A 27,069-nucleotide genomic window follows, 5' to 3' on the forward strand; every position below is an offset into this window, starting at 1 on the left:
CCAAAATACTGAGTGAGGAGAGCTTAGTGAGGTAAGATTGTAGCCAGGAGGACTAGCTGTTGCAGAGGCTTGTTGCAAAGGAGCTCATGAAGAAAGAAGAGAAGAAGATGACTACTGATAGTCATAGCAGAGGTTCAGAGAAAAGCCACAGTAGAGGATATCAGAAAGAGGATGCTAAGGCAAATGGCAAGAAGAAGAGTCAAGAGGAAATTGACAAAGAGGTTGCTGAATTAAAAGAACAACCCAATGCATTAAGGAGAATGCTTGAGGAAAGCCAGAGACTAGGTTGGGTCTTAAGTAAGAAGCCAGTAAAGTGGCATAAGTTGCAGGGAAGGCTGCAACAAAAGAAAGTGAAGTGGTTAAAGGGAAAACTCAAGGAAGTTGAAATGAAAGAATCAATTTGTGAACCAGAACAAGGAGAATTTCTGGGAGATAGTGAAGATGAAGACTTGAGGACTGAAACGTCAAGTAAGGCCGAAGATTCACATGGTCTTAAATCTGACAATTTGTGTATGTTTGCAGGTGAAAGACAATTGGCTGATATTGTCATGAAGAAGGAAAAAGACCAACAGAATCAAAATTTTGTTCTGGAAGAAGATGAGGTAGATAGATCTCATATACAGCTGGTGGAAGATGTCAAGCAACTAAGTGAAGGGCTTGATGAGATTGAAGAAGAGACCATCGAAGAATTTCTGAATCCTATGAATGATTTAGAACAACAAGGAGATATGATGGCTGAACCATCAAGTGAGACCATAGGATCTCATATTTTTAAAACTGATAATTTGTGTATGATGGCAAATATTGCAGGAGAAAAACAGCCATTTGAAGATATCTTCAAAGGAGATAAACAACCAGGGACTGAAGGAAAACTTGAGGAAGAGACTATGTTAGCTGAAAACATAGTAAAGGATCATCAATTCACTATGATGATAGGCATAATGGAGATAGTCATGGAAACTGTCGAGACAAACAGTAGGAAAGAAGAACGTCTACTGAAAGATGTTAAGGAAGAGGAAGTCTATGGGAAAAACTTAGCAAAGGGAGGAAGGACACTAATAAAGAAGTGTTTTGAAGAGGATGGACAGTCTTTTGAAGATGTCAAAAGTTTGGAGTACTCTAGAAGAACAGAGTATGATGGAGAAGACCTCTTGAATGAGGGAAGTAGTGATTTGCTACAACAGAAAGACCTTGAGATTACAAGGGTCAAAAGAAGACAATATTTTAATATTGTAACATAGCATGGGAAGGATGAAGCTGGAAAGAAAGAGCATTGTGATGAAGTTCTTTCTAAGTGTGAAGAGGAGATTAAACTGATGGAGAAACCGATGAGAGAACCTGACAGTAGAACAGAAGTTGCAGCCACAACTTCTGAAGAAGAAGGGGTGTCTCAAGGAGGCATGGAAATAGGAAGATGCAATAATTTGTTGGCGGGCTCATTAAACAGCATGAATGAGTATGACTATGTGATTAAAGAGATTGAACAGAGATTGTTTGAAGATGGTAAAGAGGCAATAAGAAGAAAACAACTTCAAAGTGAAGATAATCAGCAACAAGTTAAGGGAGAAGAAGTTCACTACAGTGGACAAGAGCGGGAAGGCAAAATTAGAACAGATGGTGTGGAAGAGAGACTAATGGACAGTCTCATGAATTCTGCTGAGAATTCGAATCAACATGCTGATATGTTGACAGAGGAGAAGGAGAAAATAGAGCAACAAACTGAAATGTTGCCCAAGAAAGAAGAGGCACCAAGGCCTCGTGTTCATAATTTTAACAAGTGTTTCATGAATGCAGGTGATGTAGAAGACAACCCATCACTTGGAATTGTCTTGAGGGAAGAAGAACTATTGCAGAAAGAAAATGAGACAGTCATGTCTCATATGCATAAACTTGTTTCCATGGATGACAATAAAGAGTTGGCTTGCCTAAATAGCCAAGAGAAAACTGTGGGGCAGAATTTTGAAACTGCTACAGTGATAGAGGATGAGACTACAGTGGTTGAAGAACTTGATTTGATTGCCAGAATCAATCAAGATGATGATGGACAATTACTGAAGATTGTCGAAGGGGAAGATGGAAGTTATGCTGGAGTTAATTTACAGCATGTTGATGAAATGCTGAAATGTTTGTTGGAGACATTTGAACCTGAAGAAGAATTTGCAGATACTAGAACAAATTTGCCTGAAGTTGAAAAAGGAGCAGATACTAGTTTGTTAAAATTGATTTTGCTTACTAGTATACAAACAAAAATAAATGGATACGTTACTGCAGGAAGAGAATTAAATGATAATTTATTTTCTGAAGATAAATTTGCAGGTGATGAAAAAAAGAATGTTGCAGAGGGACAGGAAGCTTGGGAGGTAGCAACATCAATGTTAGCAACATCTATGGTGGCAGCATTGACAGCAGCAACATCAATGTTGGCAACAAGAAGAGCAGTAACAACAGTCACAGCAAAAGCAACTACAGCAGCTGAATTAACAGAAATTGGGGACAACAGCAGTAAGCTAGACATAGATATTGAAAGCATCAGAAGACTGATGATGAAGGTGTCTCAGAGGCAGCAGACAAAAGCAGAGTATGAAAGTATAGCTGGAGGCAGGATGCAAAACAAGATTTTGAAACCTGGAGAAAGGCAGTGAGCAATAGCACATGATGACTTGCAGAACAAAGTGTGGGATCCAGGAAGACCAAGACCAGAAGACACATGATCAAGAGATCATGAATATTTTCTACTTTGGGAGTCTGATGCAGGTGCATTCAGCCCAAGGGAAATCATTATAAATAGTAGACACAGGGGTCATTCATTTTTGGAATTAGTTTCCTAAGTTCTAAGTCAGTTTAATATTTAGGCTTTTAAGTGTGATTTAATTAGATGTTCTCAAAATAAATAAATGAGAACATAGGAACTAGGGAGAGCTTTTAGGCATAAAAGGAATGGATGTGGACCATTAAGTGATAAGGAGGCTTTTCTATTTTAAAACAGGGAAAAGATGGAATAAAGCCTCAAGAGGCTTTTTGTCATATGTATGCATTGCATGTAGAGCTTTAGAGCTTTTATTTGAGTGATTTAGGGAAAGGATGGAATTAGTAATCCAATTCCAGTTCTATATAACCATATGTAAGCCTACGGGCAGGGGAAGAGGCCACTAGTATTGAGCATTTGGCTTGTGAGAGAAGAGGCCACAAGTATTGATAATCGGGCCTGTGAGAGATTGAGGATCTTGTATAATCGAATATCGGGCCTGTGCGCCTATGCATGTGTGTGAGCGAGATTGAGGGGTCTCGGATGTAACCTGCTTTTACATTAATATATATGTGGAGTTAATTCCTGTTCGTGTCAATTATGTTGGAAAATATTTCATGGATGTATGAATTGCTATGAATTCGTAGGCGCTGCAGGTTGCAGATAGAATTCTACAGGACACAAGGGAAAGAAGTGATAGGGAGAATCATAGGAGCTATTGAATCCAAGTGGAAGGTCGAGCAACCTTGGAGGAGGAGTTGCAGCAATTCAGAGGAATCAAGGAGGAACATTGGATCCATTAAAGGAGAGAAGTACCGAGAGTGAGAAGGAACAGCTGGAAGCATTATTCCTTGGAAACTTTCCATATATCGGGGCACGTAAGCTTTCAAATGCTGCTTTACAAAGTCCTGTGAATAAGTCTGTTTACACAGAGAATTCACAATAATCCCTTAAGCGGAACATTGTGACAGACGTGATATCTTGTTAGATTGGTTCATTCCCTTATCGGGTCAGAACCAAATTTCGCATCGGAGGAGAGGGCTTTGTGGTGGCTTTCGATGGAATAAAAGGCGCGATAAAGGGATGGTTGAGTTTAATGTAAGTCCATGGTTATAAAAGGCTCATAGCCTAAAACGCTTCCGATAAGGCTTGTGGGCTATAACCCACAGGTCGAGGGTTGAGATTTATTTAAGAAGGGGGATTTTGGCCTATAACCAAGACCTCTTCTCATCACTAAACCCTCTCTAGCTAGCTGCAAAAACACTTATTAATCCATGCATTCATCAACCATTCGCGTATTCATCAAAACATGTAAAGATCCATAGATAATATACATCATATAATTGACATATAACCAGAAAATAACCAGCATAGAAACCATGGCAACTCACCTATAATATCACCAACATAATCACTACAAATGTTCATGGATCACAATAATGAAATATCTGATATTAACATGTGAAAATACCAACCAAGTCAAGGAATTTCACGTACCACCAAACCATAGGTTGGGTTGAATCAAATTTGTCTTTCATCCAATCACCCTTGCGCCATATTCCAAGCATGAATGTCAGGTCTCATGGAATAAACCAAATCAATGCTTCCAGAATTCAAACCACCCGAGGGACTCTCAACCACAGTGATTCCACTTCCATGGTTGGACATCAGTAAAACTAACCAGATCGGTCTCTACCCAAACTATTTGGGGCTCCAGGAACTAATAACTCAATCCACAACCTTTCAGGGTTCCAGAGCCTTTATCCAACCTGACTCCAAGGAATAGTAACTCAACCCACCAAGGGCTCCAAAGCATTTGTCCCAACCTCTACTCTATGACTAGTAACTCAACCCAAGTTGTTCTAGGACTTCCAAAGCATTTGTTCCAACCCAAGGCCATAAGGAATTATGAACACCAATAAAAAAACAATCAAGTGGAAAAAACCCACAACACCATGACTATCTAGGAAATGGAAAAGCAAGGCTAAAAGCACTGTCACTCTGGGAAATTCTCCATGCCAATGATAACAAATGACTAGAAAATCGCATGCATATACCATGCATCCATAAACCAACAATGAAATTACACATGTAATCTATTACCAGCAAAGAAATCTAGTTGTAATTGTTGATCCACCTGTTCCCTTGTGCTTTTCTTCTTTCCTTTACCTTCTTTCTCCAAATCCAAGGTATGTCAAACTGCTCTAATAATGCTCCAAGAATATTCTAAGTGTGCAAGAGTGTGAGAGAATGAAATAATAGAAGACAACTCCACCAAAAAACTGTCGAAAGGCTATGAACTGATCATCAGAAGCCTTATATCATTGAGGTCTCTATTTGCTTCATTTTCCTTCGATTTCCCTCACATGCAAATATGTGTCTCTTCAGCTTCATTTTCTCCTATTTTCCTTTATTTCATAAATAAAATGTCAATAAATATCGTTTTTTCTTTATCAATGCCTCTGTCAATTTCCATAGTCATTAATTAACGGAACCTGTTAGGATATTTTGCCCACCATTCAATTTGGAATACATGTCCCATGACCTTGGTTTTATATTTTTTTTATATGAAAAATCAACCCAGAGGTATTACATTATCATTCACCTAATAATAATTGACAATTAAATTAAAATTCTAAAAACTCAATTTCAAAATAGACACACCTAGCATAATAATTAATATATGAAAAACATAATTATTCATGTAAAAAACATCTAATACAAAAACTTCATTATATTTCACCACATCATATAATTTATAATTTACTAAATAAAATAAACAAAATTTATTTATACAAAATATCTAAAATATAAATTATTTTTAATAAAATTTAAACTCTTCTTATATTAATAAAATCCTAAAATCCATAAACATTCATGCATATATTCAAAATGATACTTATACGAAAATGGAAAACCGCTCCATATTTTCACGAATCTTTTAGATATATGTATATATATAAAAGAGACACACACTCCACTTGTAAATATTATACCATAATTGAGTTGACTTTAAAGTCGAGCTGGTAGTTACGCGGAAACACCCTTTTTCCTTCGTGGGACGTGGGAATCATTTGGCTTTTGTCATTTCAAACAATCAATCGATAAACACTTTCTCTTTTCCTCTCCCACCTTTCACTTTTGTCGTTTCAAACATAATGAGTGTTTAAGTGTTAATTATGATGTTAAAGAGAGATTTCCATGTTTCCTCTTGTTGTTGATGAAGAAATACTTTACCTTTTGTTAAAGCAAACACAAACACAGTGATGATGCCCTCGAACTTTTTCTTTATCAATGTGGAACTACTACTCTCGTTTTTCGTTCACGTCAAAATTAGAATTGATGAAACACTTTCTTTTCGATTTTGCAAACCACATGTGTCCTGCTTTTTCTTTGTTAAATGAAAAAAAATTTCTTTTTTGATTGCTTTTGTGATCTGGAATCTGATAGATCCTTGACTTGGGAGTTGGATAGATGTCTTTTTCTAGAAGGAAAAGCAAAATAGATTATATTAAGTCAATATAAAGAGCTGCAATTGTATACATATGAGAGAGACAGATCATTTCAGATATAACTGAATAGGAAACATACGGCAAAAACTCAGAGAGAGTTGATTACAAATAATGGTTCCATATGATGGAAGGTGGTTGAAAATGAGCATATTTGACAAAAAAAACAGAATAGGGCAGATGTATTATGCCTATGAGCCTGAGATAGCATCAAAACAGGAGCAAATACTTTGCATAATGGCAGAGAAAGGGATCTTGGAATCTCTGAAGATTTTGTGATTCCGCCATTTCCAGGCAAACCATAAGGTGATAATGAGGAGGGGGCGCCTTGTCGCACATTATGAGCACCACCAATTGAAGGCTGCATGAATAGAGTCAAAAACATTGTGAGGAAAATCTAAAGAAATTGCGAGTTCATACCAGATTTTCTGAGTAGGATAGATGTTAACACCACACAGTCCATAAAATGTTTCTTGCTTTTCCCTAATATTGTGAGAATATATAGATTGGACGACCACACGCCATTATATTATACCTCCAAATACATTGCATATATGATTGTATATGTGCAAGCTTTTCAAAGTTTATAGAGGTTTTTTTTCTAAATATTTAAAATTATTTACATTTAATTGAAAGTTTTAATTTGATATGATTATTAGTGTACTAATTAAGCACAACATAAATTAATTAAATTCACACACAGCAGAAGCAAACAAATAGAGACAACGAATTTAACATGGTTCACCCAACCAATCTGGGCTACGTCCACCAAACAGAGGCATTGGAAATCTCATTCATCAACTGGAAGATTACAACAGCAAAGTTTCGTATCTGCTCTCCCACTCACCTCACATCCCTCATTACATATTTTTCCTCTACGAGCTTACATTTTATAGCTGGGAGTAGAAACTGAATCATAAATTCACTCACAACAAATATAGGATGCAATAACTCCTCATCAGGTTTAAATGAAGTCAATTTAGCAACAAATCCTATTGTTGTCACATTCACGAGATTTTTTCCAAATTTAATTAAAAGAAATCTCAACAATCTCCACCTTGACAACAATTAAAATGATATCCCGTTCCATTATTATTTTAATCTTTTTTGCAAGCCAAGAAAAGCTAGACACCATTGTAGCTTCTCTAACAAAACTGGTTTCGTGAGCATGTCTACACAGTTTTCCTTTGTATGCACTTTTTCAAGAGAGACTCCCCTTTCAGTTATAACCTGTCTTACAAAATGGTACTTGATAGGTATATACTTTGATTTACTATGATAGGCTGGATTTTTAGCCAAGTGACTTGCACTTTGACTATCACAAAGTAACTTGATGTTGTCTCGCAACCTACCAAACTCACCAAACAAACCTTTCAACCAAACCACTTCTTTGCAAGCATGTGAAGAAACGATGTATTATGCTTCTGTAGTGGATAAAGCAACAATGTTTTGTAGCTCTGACATCCAGCTTATAGCTCCACCTGCAAGAGTAAAGACATATCCTGAAGTTGACCTTCTCTTATCCAAATCACCTGCAAAATCAGAATCAACATATCTGCAAACAAATTCACTACTTTTGTTATAAGTGATACAATAATCACTTGTTCCTCTTAGATATCGAAGCACCCACTTCACTGTTGACCAGTGTTCTTTTCCTGGATTTGCCATATACCTACTGATAACCCCAACTGCATGTGAAATATATGTTCGTGTACAAACCATTGCATACATCAAACAACCTACTACATTGGCATATGGAATTCGAAACATATATTCCTTTTCTTCATTTGTATTAGGACATAAACTTGAAGAAAGCTTAAAATGGGAAGCTAAAGGGACTAAAACAGGCTTCACATTGTTCATACCAAACCTCAAGAGTATTTTCTCAATATACTTCTTTTTTGATAGCCACAATTTACTATTGCTCCTGTCTCTGAAAATCTCCATGCCCAAAATCTATCTGGTTGCTCCTAGATCTTTCATATCAAATGTCCTAGCGATCTGAGCCTTTAACCTGTTGATCTCTGTTATGCTTTTGCTTGCTAAAAGCATATCGTCAACATATAACACTAAGATAATGAACATGCCATTATTCAATTTCTTAAAGTAAACACAATGATCATATTCACTTCTTATATAATTTTGACTCATCATGAAAGAATCAAATTTCTTGTACCATTGTCAAGGTGACTGCTTCAGACCATACAATGATTTCCTGAGCCTGTAGACAAATTTCTTGTTGCGGTTTTGAACAAACCCTTCCGATTGTTCCATGTAAATTTCCTCATCTAAATCTCCATGTAAAAATGTAGTTTTAACATCTAGTTGGTATAATTCTAAATCAAGTAAAGCAACTAATGCTAACACACTCCGAATTGAAACAATTGTTACAACTGGTGAAAATATCTCATGAAATTCAATTCCTGCTTTCTACGAAAAACCTTTTGCAACCAGCCTTGCTTTGTACATGTCCTCTGCATCATCAACACCCCTTTTCAATTTGTAAACCCATTTACATCCCACAGTTTTTCTGCCTTTAGGAAGTTCTACCAGATCCCATGTGGCATTCTTGTCTAATACCATCATCTCGTCCTTCATAGCTTCTTTCCACTTATCACTGTTAGATCCTTCTACAGCTTCCTGATAGCACAAAGGTTCATCATCATTAGCAGTTAAAGCAACTGAAGTAACATAATCATCATACCTTTTAGGAGGACGTTTGATTCTTGTGGACCTCCTTAAAGATGTTTCTGGTACTTCCACAATTTGTTGATTATTATCTGTAGGAAATTCTTCATGATCTGCATCTGAAACATGTTCATGATTTGCATATGAAACTTGTTCATGATCTACATCTGCAACTTGTTCATCTGGACTATCATCAGTATTTGAACTGGTTTCAAACTGAATATGTTGAAACTTAGGTACATTATCCTGTTTCAATTTATCATCTACATCTGGATTATTGAGTGAAGATTCATTGAATTTAACATCTCTGTTAATGATGATCTTGTGAGTAGTAGGATCCCACAACCTGTATCCCTTAGTCCCATCACCATATCCAACAAATATATATCTTTTTTATTTAGGATCTAATTTAGAACGCTAATGTTTTAGAATTAGAGCATATGCATCACAACCAAAAACTTTCAGTTTAGAATAATCACAAGGATGACCTTTACATACCTCTTAAGGAATTTTGCATCCTATTGCAGTTGATGGTGATCGATTTATCAAATAACAAGCCATAGAAATTGCTTCTGTCCACAATTCCTTCTACAAATTGGTGTTACTAAGCATACTTCTTGCTCTCTCTAAGAGAGTCCTGTTCATGCGTTCAGCAACTCCATTTTGCTGAGGAGAATATACAGTAGTTTTATGTTTTCGATCCCAGCGTCCTTGCAATAATTATCAAATTCCTTTGAATTAAACTCACCACCATTGTCAGTTATTAAACATTTAATGGTTCTTCCAGTGATATTTTCTACTAATGCTCTAAACTGCTTAAAAAATGTGAATACAGTAGACTTTCTTTTCAACATGTAGACCCATACTTTCCTAGAGAAATCATATATAAAAGATACAAAATATGATGATCCTCTATATGAGGTTGTAGGAGATGGACCCCAAACATCAGAATGGATACAATTAAGGATTCCCTTACTAGTATGTTTTCCAGTTTTAAATTTCTGCTTGCTTTGTTTCCCATATATACAATATTTGCAGAAATCTAACTTAAAAGACTTTAAACTAGGAAGTAACTTACGATCAGATAAAAATTTTAATCCTCTTTCGCTCATATGGCCCAACTGTTGATGCCATAGTCGAATAAAATCACTGTCATTTTCAGATACAATTGAAGCCTGATCTGACTCTGTTCTTCCTTCTAACTGAAAAATATTTGCAACCTTCTTTGCTTTCATTACTAGTAGAATTTCTTTATAAACTTTCATTACTCCACCTTGAATAAAGGTTTTATATCCATTTGTGTCTAGTACTCCTAGTGAAATGAGATTTTTTCTGAGTTCAGGCACGTGTCTTACATCAGTTAATATTTTATTTGTCCCATCAAACATTTTAATCTGGATGCTTCCAATTCCCACAATATTACATGTGACATCATTTCCCATGTAAACTACTCCATCATTGATTGATTTATAAGTTTTAAACCACTCTCTATGAATGCACATGTGATTTGACGCACCAGAATCTAACAACCAATGTTGATCATGATTAGACAAACTAATTGATAACACTTCATCACTCATACCTGAAACAGATGCCGAACATGTATCTGTCGTGTTTGCTTCTTTCTTTTCTATCGAAGAGTCTGCTTTGGGTCTCTTCCAACAGTCCTTCTTCAAATGTCCTGATTTGCCACAAAACCAGTACTTTACCTTACTCTTCTTCCCTTTCGATTTTTACCACGAGTTGTTATGCTTACTAAAGCGTCTTTCTTTAAAGCGACCTCTGACCATCATTGCTTCTGATGTAGAGGTTTTTGAATTTGACCTTTTCCTTGTTTCTTCAGATAATAAAGCTCCAACAACATCATCAAACTCAAGGGTTTCTGATGAACTAAGACTTATAGAAGTAACAAAATGATCCCATGACTCGGGCAATGAGCATAATAAAGTTATAGCTTTATCTTCTGATTCAAATTTTACTTCTATACTTTCTAATTGCACCAAGAGAGTATTAAAGGTATTCAAATGATCAGTAATAGATGTACCTTCCTTCATGCGCAAACTGTACAACTGTCGCTTCAGAAGAATCCTATTGGTTAAGGATTTTTTCATGTACAGCTTTTCAAGCTTTGTCCACAAACTAGCAGCAGTTTTCTCTGACACGATGTTAAAAAAAACATCATCTACCAAACACAATCAAATGCTGCTTGGTTCTCTTTCATCCATGTCACTCCATTCATCATCTGTCATGGTGTATGGCTGTTTGGATTTTCCCAACAGCACCTTCGCCATGCCTTGTTGCACAAGTAGATCATACATCTTAACTTTCCAGATCTCGAAGTTGTTTTTCCCATTGAACTTCTAGATCTCAAATCGAGCACTTTGTGTTTTTTACATAGCTTAATTTAACTTCTCACACAGAACAGAAAGCTTCACACAGCATATAGTGTCAAAAATAAAAAAATTCCTTCAATTCACGTACTGAAAAATGATACCTGTCTCCAGCTCATGGCACTTTTAAACCTTCAGCTCCAGCTCACGGTAAACATAAACTCGACTCTTCAGGAAGATGAATACGGCTCTGATCTTGCGTCTTTTAGCAGTGGTTTCACCGTTGGTCTCGTGACCCAACCCACCTAATCAGGACTATATCAAAACTCATATTATTATCTGCTCACTCAAATACGGATCTGCGTTCACCGATCTTGGGTCACTTATATCTCCTAAAATATAAAACAACCAACGCAAAGCAAACAAGTGTAAAAACCATGAAAATTGAAGTGTCTTATTTCAGAAATCACTCAATTTACAGATCTGAAATATACATCTTTATTTCGCTGCAGAGCTTTACGACATTCGAGTCAGATTCGTTCAAAGTTTGGCAAACTCCGACTCTTCCCCAGCCTCTGGAAAACCATGGCACAACAACCCAAAGAGGACGAGGAGCATCGAACCTGCTCCCTCAGCCCATCAAATGCAGGGAAAATTCCATACAGAGCACCAGCTCATGGCGCAGTAGATCCTCTAGCCCTCGATTCGTTGACGCTCTCTCTCTGATTTCACAGCAAAGACGCTGCTCACGGACGGCAGCTCACAGCCTTATATTTAGTTCAAGACTCGAGACAAAAGCATGTCAAATCCCTGCACCATTGTCTCAGCAACACAAGGCATATTAAAGCAAAAGACAAAAGCATATTGTGAGTTCCGCCCCCTCAGCTCTAGGCTAGAGAAAAAAAAATTACAGAAATTCGAGTTTCGTCCTGCAATTAATCAACAGATGCTCTTCAACAAATTCTGTCACTTAGACCGCACACAGACACAACCTGCAAGCTCTGATACCAATTGTACGAATTAAGCACAACATAAATTAATTAAATTCACACACAGCAGACAAAAAAAAAATAGAGACAACGAATTTAACATGGTTCACCCAACCAATCTGGGCTACGTCCACCAAACAGAGGCATCAGCAATCTCATTCATCAACTGGAAGATTACTGAAGAGGAAGTTAGTGAGGTTATCAAGGACATGCAAAATGGCAAAGCTCCAAGTCCAGATGGTTTCAATGTGGATTTTTTTAAGGCTTGCTGGAACATTGTCAAACAAGACATCCTAAATGTGGTGGAGGATTCCAGATGTAATAGGACTATTCTGAAAGCCCTCAACACCTCCTTCATCTCTTTGATCCCTAAATAGGATTCAGCCCTAACTGATGATAAGTTTAGACCCATTGCCTTATGTAATGTGGTTTACAAGATTATATCCAAGATACTGGCTAGCAGACTTAAACCTCTTCTTCCTTCTTTAATCTCAAGTGAACAATCTAGCTATGTGAAAAGCAGACAAATTCTTAATAATATCATTCTAGCTCACGAGACAGTGCACAAGCTAACCAATAAAAAATAGGCCAGTATGATCATGCAACTGGATATTGCAAAAGCTTATGACAAAGTCAACTGGAGCTATATCAAGAGGGTCCTTGCTGCGTTTGGATTTGATCATAACTGGATCAGATGGGTCATGGCTCTAGTAACTTCTTCCAGCTTTTCTATTCTGGTGAATGGATCTCCCTCCACTATCTTCACTCCTTCTAGAGGTCTCAGGCAAGGCAACCCACTCTCTCCCTTTCTTTTTATCCTCATGACGGAAGGATTGGGAAGAACCATTAAGCAGGCTAAATTCCTGGGAAAAATTAAGGGACTCCAATTAACCGTAAATGGCCAGACAATGACTCATCAACAATTTGTGGATGACACAATGCTACATGGAATTCCAACGGTCAAAGAAGCTTCAGAGTACAAACAAATCCTGAACATTTTCTCCTTGGCCACAGGTATGGAAGTAAATCTCTCCAAATCAAATTTTTTTTTCTTGAATACTAACATTGCAATTCAGAGAAATATTTAAAGAATTCTGGGCTTCCAAAGGGATTCCCTCCCTTCAAAGTATTTGTGAATTCCCCTTACAGACAAACCCCTGCACAAGAGCATTTGGGAACCGGTTCTCAATAAGATGCAGGACAAAGTTAAAAAGTGGACCATCAGATCATTGAACCTGGCTAGTAGACTAATTCTAACGAAGGCTGTCCTACAGTCAATCCCGGTGTTCCTTTTATCAGCTCTCCTAGCACCCAAAGGGGTCTTACAGCAATTCAGGAATATCTAGAGAGACTTTCTCTGGGGCAAGGAAGAGACAAGGAAAAAATGGGCGCTTGTTTCTTGGGATAAAATCTGCAAACCTAAAAGTCACGGGGGACTAGGTTTAGATGATCTGGAAATCTTAAATAATGTACTAGGAGCCAAAATCTGGTGGAGATGGGTTAAAGAACCAGAAATTCAATGGGCTAAAACCTAGAAAGAAAAATAAGCAAGCTCTTGGAAAACTATTGATCTTATTAGAATGTCGGGAAACATAAATGGCTCTTACATCTGGAATAAAGCCTGGGAAAACCGATGCCTAGTACAAGACCATAGTTTCTGGGAAATCAGATCAGGGGATCTTGCTCTCTTTTGGGAGGACAAATGGCAACAAGAGCCAATGATGCTAAAAGATGAATTTAAAGACCTCAAGCAGGAAACAGATTCCCAGGGACCAATCAGAGTTAAAGATTTTTGTAATCTTACTCACAGCTCCGAGAAATGGAGAAATTGGAGAAGCATAGACTGTAATGAGGACAGTCCCCTAAAAATAAAAGCCAAGGAAATTATGAGCTTTATAAAACAAAGGAAAATCTTGGTTACAGAGGGGCAAGATCAGTTAATATGGGGCCTCAATCAAGAAGGCTCCTTCAATCTTAAGGAAGCTAAAAAGATTCTCTTGAACCTGGATTCCAATACAGCAACAAATTCTTGGCAACAACTCTAGAGCCAACAAGGGTGGTTGAAGATCAAGCCATTCATGTGGCTAGTTCACCATAAGAAAATCTTAACTTGGGACAACATCAGGAAAAGAGGTATTATTGGGCCCTCTAGATGTCAGCTCTGTGAAGCTCAAGAGGAAATAATGAAACATATTCTTAACAGTTGCATCTTTACCACTTGGTTGTGGGATTCTTTTGCCACCATTTTTCAACAGACAGATCGTGATAAAGAAAGCATCACAAAAACCCTGATCAAGTGGAGAAGGAACTTCTCAGAAAATGAGTTTCTTAATCTGGCCTGGGCCTTTACGCCTAGCTTCATCATCTGGAATGTTTTGAAAGAAAGGAATAAAAGAATTTTCAAGGATGAAAAATCCAATCCTCTTCAACTGTTGGATCTGATCTTGAAGAAAATTAGAGAGATAGTGGGTACAACAATTCGTAATCTTCCCAAAAACCCGCCGACGATAAATGAGATGAGAACCCTCAGACAACTGGGCTTGCAAGAAACCATTATCAATGGACTCAGAAGAAAAGATGGAAATTTGGGAAAGGAGAAGGATTTCTGGCAGCCTCCGCCGAAAGGCTACTTGAAATGCAATATAGATGGAGCTTCAAAAGGCAACCTTGGAATAGTTGGTTATGGAGGGGTGTTGAGAGATGAAGATGGAATTATAAACTTCATTTTCCACTGCCATTTAGGTAAAGCCACAAATAACATGGCTGAATTAATGGCCTTGGAACAATGCCTGGACCTATTGAATCAAACACATAGCTCAAATTTCATCATAGAGGCAGACTCAGAAATCACAATAAAAGTTGTCAGAAGAATCAGTTGTGGAGCAATGCCGGAGAAGGTCTCAAAACATTGGAGACTAATTCAAGTGTATCAAAGAATACAGAAGCATCTACAAAGTCTAAGAACTGTTAGTTTCAGACATGTTAGACAAGAAGCCAACAAACTCGCGGATACTCTTGCCAATCAAGAAGCGTTTGAGACTGTAAATAGATTTGAGAAAAACTGGAAGGAAATGTCTTTGGGAAGAGTGAAAGCTCTTTGTGAGGAACAAGTGGCGGAAGACAGAGAACTTTTCAAACATTGGGTCCGGAGGAAAGAAATTGTATGATTACATCTAATAAAGTTAGGTCACAGTTCTCGGGGAGACGAGGGGAAAACAGATAAGTTCTAAGTTGTCTGGTTTTTTCCTGGTGGAAAATGGCCAAGCCCTTCCTCTTCAGATTGCTCATCAGGTTCTTCCCGTGGTCCATGGTGGTCGTCGTTGCCGGTTCTGTCATGGGAGTGTCTGAGTTTTGGTGGCTCTTGTTTCCCGATGAAGTGGTTTCCCCTTCATTCCTCTTCCCATTCGGAAAACCAGGTTATAGTGGTTTAAGGGTGATCACACAGATTTGGGATGGTAAGTGGTTTAGTTTTTTTGGGAGCGATTCCATTAGACTTCCGCCACGTGGCCAGTGCGGGGTTGGAATACCACCCTCCATCGCGAGTTAAGTTTCGCGCATGTTAGGTGGTGCGATTTTTAGGGAGGCCGTCTGATCTCTTGGGGATGTCTCTACCGTCAGATCTATTGGTGCCTTTTCGGTGGGGCCACGGGTCTTGTCGGGCTTTTCGCCTAAGTGAGGGGGGTGTTTTTAAGCCTCAGTTTAGGCTTTTGTTTGCTTTGTGTCATCCGATAGTTGAGGGTGATTGATCTAGCTATCGGTTGTTTCGGGGTGATGCTGTACTTTGGCATCATGCCCTTGGTGACCCTGTTGCCTCCTAGAGTACAGGGTTTTGTAAATTCTGTAAAAAAATTTACGATGTAATGAAATAGAAGGAAGTACTCTTGCTCAAGCAAAAAAAAACGATAATTAATATATACATTGCATTAGCTTTTTCGATAATTTTTCAACTAGCTTTAGTTATAGTACGACTTTACTTTTTATAGATAAAGAACTTGCTATTACTATAGCAATTTTAAGAGATTGGGTGAAGCCAAAGCTTACAGTTTCATAAGATAATTAAATTACATTTTTAGTTTTATGTTTTCAAATAAAGAACTGGTTGTAGTTAGCGAAAGAGATTGGATGATGCCAAAGCATTATCACTGGACTAATTTATTTGGCATATCCTCATTAATTTTTATCATCTAAGATAAGATAGAAAACATTATTTTTCATCATTTATATACCTATGTTTGTCGATTTCTAATTATTTTAGATAGATTATTTATTTAAAATTCTAAAATATAGATTTTTTTTGGGGTTTAAAAATGTCTTTCCAATAATAAAATATGTACAATTATATTGAAACAAAATTATTGACCTTTTCAAAAATAAACTATTTAATATTTCCATGAGCATTGATATTGTTCAAGGAACAAACTAAACATGATCTGCACCATATCTTTATTCAATTTTTTAATCATTTATCAATTTATCTTTATTTATCAATTTATCTTTAATTATTTTGGACAAATTATTTACTTAAAATTTTTTTTCCAATTATAAAATATGTATAATTTCATTTAAACCAAATTATTAATGTTTTTGAACGCTGAATTATAATTCTTGAAGTGGCTCTATGGTTATTTAATATTTCCATGAAGAGCGGAACGGTTAAATCAGTGAACCAATATTTCCATGAATAGCGGAACTATTAAACGAGTGAACCAAACAGGGTCTCCATATGTTTATTTAAATTTATATAAATTGGTTGATCAAAACATGTTTTAAAAATATAAAATTATATATTTTTTAATAAAACATTGATGGTAATAATTAACAATATTACTATTTTATTATTAAAAATATCTATCAGAATATTTATAAGAGACACCTAATACCAACTGTTTCAAAAGGAGTTCCAACACTTGAGTGGATGGATATTCAAGAACCACGATGAAATTCACAAAACTCTTTTTCACGGCATCTTCTATTAAAATTTTCTTTCAACTCATTGTTCATGTCATTATTATGGAAGGAGTGGCCAGAATGACAAAGGAGAAATATGTGATGATGATATTTAGTCCATTTTCCCTTAAATTCAATGACTGTTATCACGATCCACTAATTTTAATATTTATATACAAATTAAATTAAATTTAAACATTAAAGCACATATGTATTTCAACCAAAAAAAATATGCACCCGGTGTGCATGACATGGTGGTTGGGGTGGTTGATTTTCGCACCTCTCAACCACGTTCGAATCCTGCGATATATTATGATTTTTCAGCGGAGATTTTCTCCCCCACTGAAAAAAAAATACAATAACAATGTAGATATAACAATGTAGATTTAAATGCACATTTCTTGTGGATTCAAACTAAGATACAAACAAAATTAAAAAAACGTTTCAAGATGCTCAATCATGGTCAATATGGAAATTACACATGAATTGTGCAACTATGGGTGAGCTTTTACTGTACCCGAATAAATTTGAGAGCATCTTCAATACTCGTCAAAACAATAAAAAAGTGACGGGGTCCCTGCAAAGACTTTTGCGCGAAACCTCTGAAACGACGCTGTGAGCAATGCGTATAACAATGCCCCCAGGGTGGGAGTCTTTTTCCCGATATAGGTGTTTGATGTACATGTCATAATAAAAAAAATTAAAACACATGCATGTCTGCCTGGGTGTGGCATTCTATTTGTAAATGTAAGGCAATCTTACCAATCTTTAATAAAACAGAATATGTGCTTAAGGTAGATGGTGCCTTGTTGCGGTCGGGATTTATCATATTTAATTCAATTTTAATTTTCCATGTAAACGAGTCTATCCCCAATGTATTTTGAACTTGGAAATTTGGGAAAATATTGTGAACCAATCATTAGACGGAAACATGGTGCATAAATTTACTGATTTTATTTTATATTAGGTTGTGATAATGGTGATTAATTCTAGACACTGAACTTTTTTTCATGCTACATATCCAAGGGAACCATAGTTCCACCTCGAGCTCTGTGCATATGAGATAACTATGCAAAATTCCTGGACGCCATACACCCCTAGACTGATTTCCACACAACTTAGAAGCGTTGTTAATGCTTCATGAACACTTGCATTTTAATAGTGCATTACAATGCGTTGATCTAGAACAAGTTGACCATTAATCTATACAACGTCGTAGTAATAATGTTCAAAACAATGGAGTTATATCAATAACCATGCTAAACAATGTGAGAAAAAATAATCTAATAGTGGAAGTGAAAAATTCTGATTCGATTCAATGCAAACGCAAACTGGATAGTTGAAGTAAGCTCGACATTAAACAATAACCTGACAACCTTCATTGTTGAACCAACCAGCGCACAGTAATTAATGATGAAAACAACAGGGATACACTAATATTCGTGACAAATATTTGTGGGGGAAAATTTTAGGGCTTAATATTCGTCAATTGTCTAATTTTCTATATTTTTTCAAAAAAAAATTTGCTAATTTCCATTTTTTTTAAATGACTCACCCAAATTTTATAGAATAAAATTATTTTACCTTAAAAATCACCAAAACATTATATATAGACTATATAAAAATATTATAAATTTGAATATTTTTACAAAAATATCTCTAAACATTTTATGGATTTCATATTATGGACTAGTGAAATTTACCAAAATTTCTAAAATTTAAAATAAATTTCCATCTTTAAAATTGTCCCTGAACATTGTGCGAAAACAATGCGATGGCAATCAAATCAGGCAAGTGTGTTCTGTGTTTTGATGTTCATTACCAACTGCACACTTACACATCTATCGTACTAAACTGTAAAATTAGCCTTCGGCTCAATAACCTTAACAAACACAGTAAGCCAATCATCAAATTATTGTATAGCGCTTAATATTTGCTTCTAATAAGGTCGGCAATGGGCATTATTGGTAGGTGAGTGGTAGTCGGCCCGCATAATGTGGGGTTCTGAGGTCTGCAAGAATCAATCGCCACATTTTTCGAAGATAGTTCGGTAAAGTGAATGGCAGGGCAGTGGTGACTGTCGGTGACAAGGACAAGGTGTGTACTGGGAGAGCAGTTTTGTAAAGTTGTTTTTGTTGGAAGGCGTTAATTTTAATTATTTATTATTTAGAATTCAGCAGATGTATTAAATGTAGTTTCTAGAATTTGTTGACAATGGGCAAACTTTCTGAAGAAGTCACCACCCCAATCAATCTCCAGAGCTTTCTCCTAATTCCAACTACCCATTATCTAGAATTCAACAGATGTATTAAATGTAGTTTCTAAAATTTGTTGACAATGGGCAAGCTTCCAAGAAACCACCGCCCCAATCAATCTCCAGAACTTTCTCTGTCCTGTATATGAAACAAGTGTTGAAAAATTCTAAAGTTCTAAGTGTTTCAAAATTTTGTATTTATGTGTAACCTGTGTAATCTCTAATTTGGTATCAGGGCAATATCTAATATGGTATCAGAGCAATATCTAATAGTTTTAAGAGTACCACCAAGTTAATTTGGGTAAAGCTTCTCCTTACTTATACCTTGATTAGATCCTGCACATCAATATGAATTTATCTCCTCTCGTTGCCGCGTCTTTCGTTTATCTCAAATATACATTCATCTTCCTTTCAATCTGATAGCCTACTATCCCATCTGCAAAATCCAATGGAGTCGGTTGCCACAGAGCCAGAGCCAGTATCAGCAACATACCACGTTTTTATAAGTCACAGGGGACCCGATGTCAAGAGGACTCTTGCTAGCTTCATCTACCATCGTCTCACAAATTGTCATGGCCTCCGCGTTTTTCTCGATCAAAAGGAACTCCAAACCGGAGATGCTCTCTCCCCTGCAATTCTCGGAGCCATTGAGAGTGCGTCAGTACATATTGCCATTTTCAGCGAGCGCTATGCTGAATCGCGTTGGTGTTTGGATGAATTGTGTTGGATCTTGAGATGCAACAGGAAGATCATTCCTGTGTTTTATGACGTTGAGCCCACAGACCTTCGTTACATTGACAGTGAGAGGGGATGTTATAGGAAAACCTTTGAAGAACACCAACTGAAAGGCAGAGTCGGCATGGAAGACATCAAGAAATGGAAGGCGGCCCTCAACAAAGCCTCAGAGATTTCTGGCATTCTCTTCAAAACTAATGTGAGGTGAATACATTCAGCTTTATTACGAATCTTTGATTTCTCGAAGTCGTTTCTTCCTTCCTTCCAGTAATTCTGATCATTATGACTGCATGTACGTGTTTGTTGCTTTGCAGTGACCATGGAGAGGTTTTGGAGGAGATTGTCAAAGCTGTGTTAAAAGGGGTAAATTGGGAACCATTGGAAGTGGGTAAATACCTAGTAGGACTCGATCCAGCTGTGAGGGAAATAGATGATGAAATTAAGAAACAGAGGGCGTTAAATGGCACAGTTATTGTGGGGATTGCAGGAATGGCCGGAGTAGGCAAGTCAACTCTGGTCAGATATCTCTACAACCTGAAACGTTCGGCTTTTACTAGGTTTTGTTTTTTGTCCGACGTCAGGAAAAAGGATTTATCATCTTTGCAGCGGAAGCTCCTTCGGGATCTGCTGTGTTGTGATTTCCATGTTGAAGATACCAGACATGGAAAAGGTATTTTTCGCGATCGTCTCCGAGGACTCCAAGTTCTGATTGTTTTGGATGACGTGGATCATATCGAGCAAATAAGTAATCTACTAGTCACTGATGTTGTGGGATCGCGTAGTTTGATTTTGATCACTTCTCGTGATCAAGATTTACTCAGACGCTCTTCTCCAAAAACTGTAGTGTATAATCTGAAGCCATTGCAGACAGAGCATGCTCAGGAGCTTTTCTGCTGGCATGCGTTTGATCAATCCGAACCATATGAAGGATTCGAATGTTTGGTTGCGGAGGTTTTGAAAATTTGTGGTGGGTTGCCATTATCCTTACAAGTGCTAGGCGGACATTTTCGTGGCCACTGGAAAGAAGAATATTGGAAGCCGCAGTTGGAAAAGTTCTCAAGAAGACTGCATAAGGATATAGTGGACACGTTAAAAGTGAGTTACGAGGCTCTGAATAGTGAAGAGAAGGAGATATTTTTGGACATCGGTTGTTTCTTGGTGGGAGAGGAAAAAGAAGTCGCAGTTCGAGTATTTGAGGGCCTAGGTTACACAGACGTCTGTGATTGCCTTGAAAATCTCCGTCAAAAATGCCTAGTCGAGTTTTATGATGAGTTACAAGATGATGAAATGGTATCCCGACCGAAATTTATTAGAATTATCTCTGTATTTTATGTTTTTTTCTCTCTTTTCGCCAAAACTGATTAGAATTATCTCTGTATTTTATGGTTTTTTTTCTCTCTTTTCGCCAAAACTGTTGTTCCCTTGGGATCTTAAACGCCCTAACTTTTTTTTGTTTTTGTTTTCTTTCCTTCGATTGAGAGTGATGGATTCAATCTCCCCAGCTGCGATTATGTCCACCTACCAAAGACGGAGAAAATTACAATGCATGAGCATATCAGGCAGTTGGCCAGACATATCGCCAGGGAACAGTTTGGTGTGCTCCCAACGCGTAACCCACTACGGCTCGGCTGCTCGAAAGATGTAGAGGAATTGATGTTGAAGTTACAAGTAAGCAAAGCATATTTTCTCTTATTTTTATGAAACGATTCATTACAAACGGGCGTTTAATTGAACTCCCTGAAATGCGTTTGTTAGGGCGGAGCCGATTCTTGTTTGATACGAGGGATTCGGACACCGAAAGGTGAGCATCTGCCAGATTGCACGAATTACATTAAAGGTGTAGGTGTACGCCTCTTTGTAGTTGAGGTCCCCATAGATTTGTCGACATTTTTCGGTATGTGGGATATGTCGGGAGATTTGGTGTGGCTTCGCCTGCGCAGTTTCAGCTCCATCTATTTTCCTCACACCGTTTCACTGGGAAATTTGAGAGTTTTGGAACTTGAAGGACGTGGGGACCTCGAGCAGTTCTTCCAAAGATTTAATATGGTAAGTACATCCATAGTTTGCTGAGTATTTTGAGTATAGTGAAATTCGTCCCACATAGTATTAAACACATTATGTGCATTAACATTTGCAGCCTCCTCGGAACTTGAGTGTCTTGAATATTGATGTGACAAACACACATCCAAGGCCCAACAAGCGGGTTAAGTCAGGGGCGAGTACCTCTAGCAGCAGCCTTGATCTTAACGATTCTGCGATGGTGTCAAATTGCAGCAGGGAAGGCTTGACGGCATCTTATTTTTTCCGCTTTCTGGAATGGATGGGAACCAGCATAAAAAATCCGAGCAAGATTGTGTTGAGGAATATCACATTTCTACACTCGCTCCCCATTGGGTTTGGGGAACTCAAAAGCCTCAAACATTTAGATCTATCCGGCTGCGGAAATCTAACCCAACTGCCCGAATCCTTCTCTGAATTGATGCATCTCCAATTTCTCGCTTTGCGAAACTGCTATAATCTCTCCATCCCCTTAGACTTCTTGGGAAATATGTCATCACTTGAGTATGTCGATTTCGAAGGTTGTAGCAAGTTGAAATATTTGCCGGCCGGAATCGAAAATCAAAAGTCTTTAAGATACTTGAATATACTATCTACTCATTTAAAATTGCCCATTAATTTGAATCTGCCGGATAAGTTACAAATGCTTGGAATAGGGAAATTGCGAGTGCAGAAGCGGAAGTTCCCTAGTGCTAACGTGAGGACAGAGTTACGACAGTCTCTGGGTGATTTGAGACGATTAAAAGAGTTGAAAGAGTTAGTTTTGATAGATCTCGAAGAGCTTGAGCTTATTTTATGGAAGGAAATTGCAGGGCCGAATATGGAAGTTTTGGTTATAAGTGTAAGATTTTGAGAAACACAGATAGATCTAGATCTGTAAAACAATAACAAGCTTGCAAGGCAAAGAAGAAAGCGAGCAAGAATTGAGAAAGAATGAAAAGTAAATTCTACATTATGAGGTTTTGAATAAATACACAAAAGCAACTAAGTTAAGCTTAGTTGTGCATGCAATAACTAAAGCTAACTAAAGTTAAGTGTGCTGTGCCGCATGCATGCAAGCAATAAGTTAACTAGAGCTAATCTAGGTGCATGTACACCAACACAACTAGTCTACAGCTAGTCTAAGTCTACGGCTAGTCTACAGCTAGTGCATGTACACCAACACCCCCCCTTAAGCATAACTTAGGTGAGTGTGATGCAATAATGAATGGGTCCCGACAATACGGCCATTTTAGGTACCCATATACAATGCATAAAAAATGAGGAAAGAAGGAAAACCCAGTGGGCAGAAAACCCCCCCTCAAAATATAATGCAAAAATAGAGAAACGACAACTGCTAGGCAGTTGTGTTCTTCACCCCGAGTCGATCTCGACGGGAACGGATTCCGGCCCGAATTCGAGCGTCCCGGAGAATTCCGACGCGCGGTCCACCATGCAGTGGGAGGAGCGGCGGCCCGTCTGCGTGCCGAGTTGGGTAGTGATGGAAAGCGTCCCAGCACCTTCTCCCAGTGGCAAGTCAAGGGGCAGCCGCTCCTCCCACTGCATGGTGGACCGCGCGTCGGAATTCTCCGGGACGCTCGAATTCGGGCCGGAATCCGTTCCCGTCGAGATCGACTCGGGGTGAAGAACACAACTGCCTAGCAGTTGTCGTTTCTCTATTTTTGCATTATATTTTGAGGGGCGGTTTTCTGCCCACTGGGTTTTCCTTCTTTCCTCATTTTTTATGCATTGTATATGGGTACCTAAAATGGCCGTATTGTCGGGACCCATTCATTATTGCATCACACTCACCTAAGTTATGCTTAAGGGGGGGTGTTGGTGTACATGCACTTCTCGGCGAATTCCTTGACGTCGTCCTGCAAGGAGCAGGACACCCGCGCAGAGGTCGCGGCTTCGAATCCGAAGGCTGCTACGTTATCCTTCTTTGGCTCGTTTCCCGTGCATGCAACGTTTGCACAGCCAGGTGCGTAGACAGTGCCTCTGATGGTGCCCTCCAACTGGTTAGGGTCACCACCGTCGGTTTCTTGGAGACCTTGGACGTAGTTGGTGGCGTACAGGCTGGCGACATGCGGGTCCTCCGGTTCTGAGCTAAAGCTTTCACGGCGATTTCTATAGATTGCTATCGAATCCTCTACCATTCTAAGCATTTCATTTTGTTTTCCAAACAATTCTTCCAAAATTTTCCATACCTCATTTGGAGTTGAACATGATTCAACATGAAATAGCAGTTCCGGAGAAATAGAAAAACATAGGATGCCGAAGGCCTCGTCCATGCGATTGAAATATCTTGATTTCTCCACTGCCGATGTTGGTTCAACTTCCGTTTCCATGGTTATTCGAAATAAGCCTCTACTTCTGAGATGAAGTTGAATCTTTGGCTTCCATTCGAAATAGTTATATGGAGTGAGAATTGCCGATGGTGGAAACTCCAATTTAGACTCCATTCTTTCTTGTTGCTTCAATCTTCTGAACCTGCAAATAAATTGCTTGTGCACTGATTTACAAATCCCTGTGCTCCGATACCATGTAAGATTTTGAGAAACACAGATAGATCTAGATCTGTAAAACAATAACAAGCTTGCAAGGCAAAGAAGAAAGCGAGCAAGAATTGAGAAAGAATGAAAAGTAAATTCTACATTATGAGGTTTAGAATAAATACACAAAAGCAACTAAGTTAAGCTTAGTTGTGCATGCAATAACTAAAGCTAACTAAAGTTAAGTGTGCTGTGCGCATGCATGCAAGCAATAAGTTAACTAGAGCTAATCTAGGTGCATGTACACCAACACAACTAGTCTACAGCTAGTCTAAGTCTACGGCTAGTCTACAGCTAGTGCATGTACACCAACAATAAGGGATTGTCCAATCAAAATATTTAGTTTTGAAAAGGGGACCATGCAGGTTGGCACAGTTTTAAGAGATTTCACTTTGAGTGGCACGAAGATAACCAAGATACATTTTCCTGAACATGTTTTACCCAGCCTTGAAACTCTTGATCTTTCAGGAAATCAGGAGCTAAAGGAGGTTCAAAACTTGCCATCGACATTAGTAAGATTAAACCTGCAAGGATGCTCGCTATTGAAGACAATAACAAGCCTTTCAAATCTGGTAGACCTCAAAGTCCTCAAGGCAAATCGATGCTCTGTGTTGGAAACCTTGAATGTTGAAGGTCTGACATCGTTGGAAGAGATTCAAGCGGAGGCGTGTTGGGAGCTGAAGAGCATACAGGGACTGAGTCAACGGGATCGGTTGAAATGTCTCCGCGTTTCAACAGACACTCGTGCTCTCTGGAATGACATTTGCAATTTTTTGGTTAGTATTACACAGCGTATTCATTCATGGTTAGTCGTGTTCTGTTATCGGTGGATGTGTAATCTTATTTTTCTTCTTTATTTACTGTCGTGGCCAGTTTAACGAGACTACATTATAGTTGTGCTAAACGGATTTGGGAAATGTGTGCAGGCATCGACTTCTCATGAAAATCTATCAACGGCCTTCTTGAGTGGAACAGTAGGGAGTGGAATAGTAGGGAATTCATTAACTTTTCGTCCTCTGTACCCAGAAGTTTACGAGGTATTTAATTTTCCGAGAGCGGAGTTAATCTTTCAAGCAATAAATCGATAGATTGAATTGTATAATTTATCAATTGAAATGAACTTCTCAAATTTGTGCAGGTCAGGCGAGGAATATATTCCATTGCGGGAAAATTTAACCTCAGAGTGGTGGATGTTGACTTTGCTGGAGGTTCATCTGAGCTTCATATGAGGATGGAAGAACCCCAGTCGTACGGTGCTACGTTGATGTGCTTTCTCACCTTTCACCCTCCTTCCCACTGGTACGGGCAGGATTTGTTTGATGTAAGATTTGAAGCGAGTGATGATGGTGTGTCAGTTGATGAATTCAAAATGGGAGTTGAATACCCCCGATCCTGCGGCGGTAGTGAACTATACTTTCACATATTAATGTGGACGGAAGAGTGTAATCTGTTCAGTGCTGACAAAGGGTATAACAACATCTGTGTATCTCATCGCTCACGGTGGGGCGTTCGGGCAGTGGACAATGTGGCAGGGGGATGGATTATGATGGTCGATAAGGGCACAAAGGTTTCACAAGTTTGCAAAGAAATGATAATGGCATTGTCATAAAAGAAAAACCTTCCATTTTGGTACAGATAGGGATCACAGGTGATAAGTATGGTTGAATGGAATGTTTTCAAAAGATTGACGGGTTCTGAATGGAAACTCAATGAGAAGGATCTGTAATATATTTTAATGGTTTTATTTTGTGCTTTTTTTTAAATTAACTTTTTATATGAAGTAGGTTTGTTTTTGGTTTTCACCTCAATTAATTGTAATTGTATTGTATTGTCCTCTGTCGCGTGTTTTTGTTTTTTAAAGATCGCTATTATATTATATTATATGATGTTATAAAACTGTATTTTAGGGGTGTTTTTGTTTTTTTAAAGATGGTTATTATATTGAATTTGGTTAAGTGTTGGTTTTTTGTTTTTTGTTTTTGGATTTAAGGAAATAGGTTAATGGTTTAAGATTGAGAGGATTTTTTTTATAGACTATTAAAAAGTAATTTTATGTGGAAATTATTAACCTGTAATTTTAGATGGTTTGTTTTCTTTGAATAACAATAATGAGTTAGTTTACATTTGCAAATAATATCAAGCCATAGATATCCATTACTGATTTGACAATTAAAATATGGCCATTTAAAAAAAATAGCTCTATTTAATTTTCTTAAAACAAATTATATTATTTTTTTATTCAAATATTACATTTTTTAACCTAAAACAATTATAAACTA

At 37.8% G+C, this 27,069-nt stretch overlaps 3 protein-coding genes across 3 annotated transcripts; all 3 read left to right on the plus strand.

Annotated features, from left to right (window-relative positions):
* The first annotated feature begins 14,445 nt into the window (after window positions 1-14,445).
* LOC149244568 (uncharacterized) lies at window positions 14,446-15,429 on the plus strand. The gene has a single exon (XM_089371588.1). It carries the CDS (start codon window positions 14,446-14,448, stop codon window positions 15,427-15,429), a length of 984 nt encoding a protein of 327 aa, XP_089227714.1.
* A 4,482-nt stretch (window positions 15,430-19,911) lies between these two features.
* LOC149244569 (toll/interleukin-1 receptor-like protein) lies at window positions 19,912-20,406 on the plus strand. Its single transcript, XM_089371589.1, has one exon. The coding sequence runs from the start codon at window positions 19,912-19,914 to the stop codon at window positions 20,404-20,406; it is 495 nt and encodes a 164-aa protein (XP_089227715.1).
* On the plus strand, window positions 20,370-26,518 carry LOC149244570 (TMV resistance protein N-like). Its single transcript, XM_089374893.1, has 4 exons — window positions 20,370-21,488; window positions 21,678-21,866; window positions 21,954-22,244; window positions 25,929-26,518. The coding sequence occupies exons 1-4, from the start codon at window positions 20,481-20,483 to the stop codon at window positions 26,397-26,399; spliced, it is 1,959 nt and encodes a 652-aa protein (XP_089231019.1). The 5' UTR covers window positions 20,370-20,480; the 3' UTR covers window positions 26,400-26,518.
* Window positions 26,519-27,069: the final 551 nt, after the last annotated feature.

This window comes from Pinus tabuliformis, chromosome 8 (assembly GCF_031772625.1).
Source record: "Pinus tabuliformis cultivar Carrire ecotype Pingquan chromosome 8, CPIR1, whole genome shotgun sequence".
NCBI lineage: Eukaryota > Viridiplantae > Streptophyta > Pinopsida > Pinales > Pinaceae > Pinus > Pinus tabuliformis.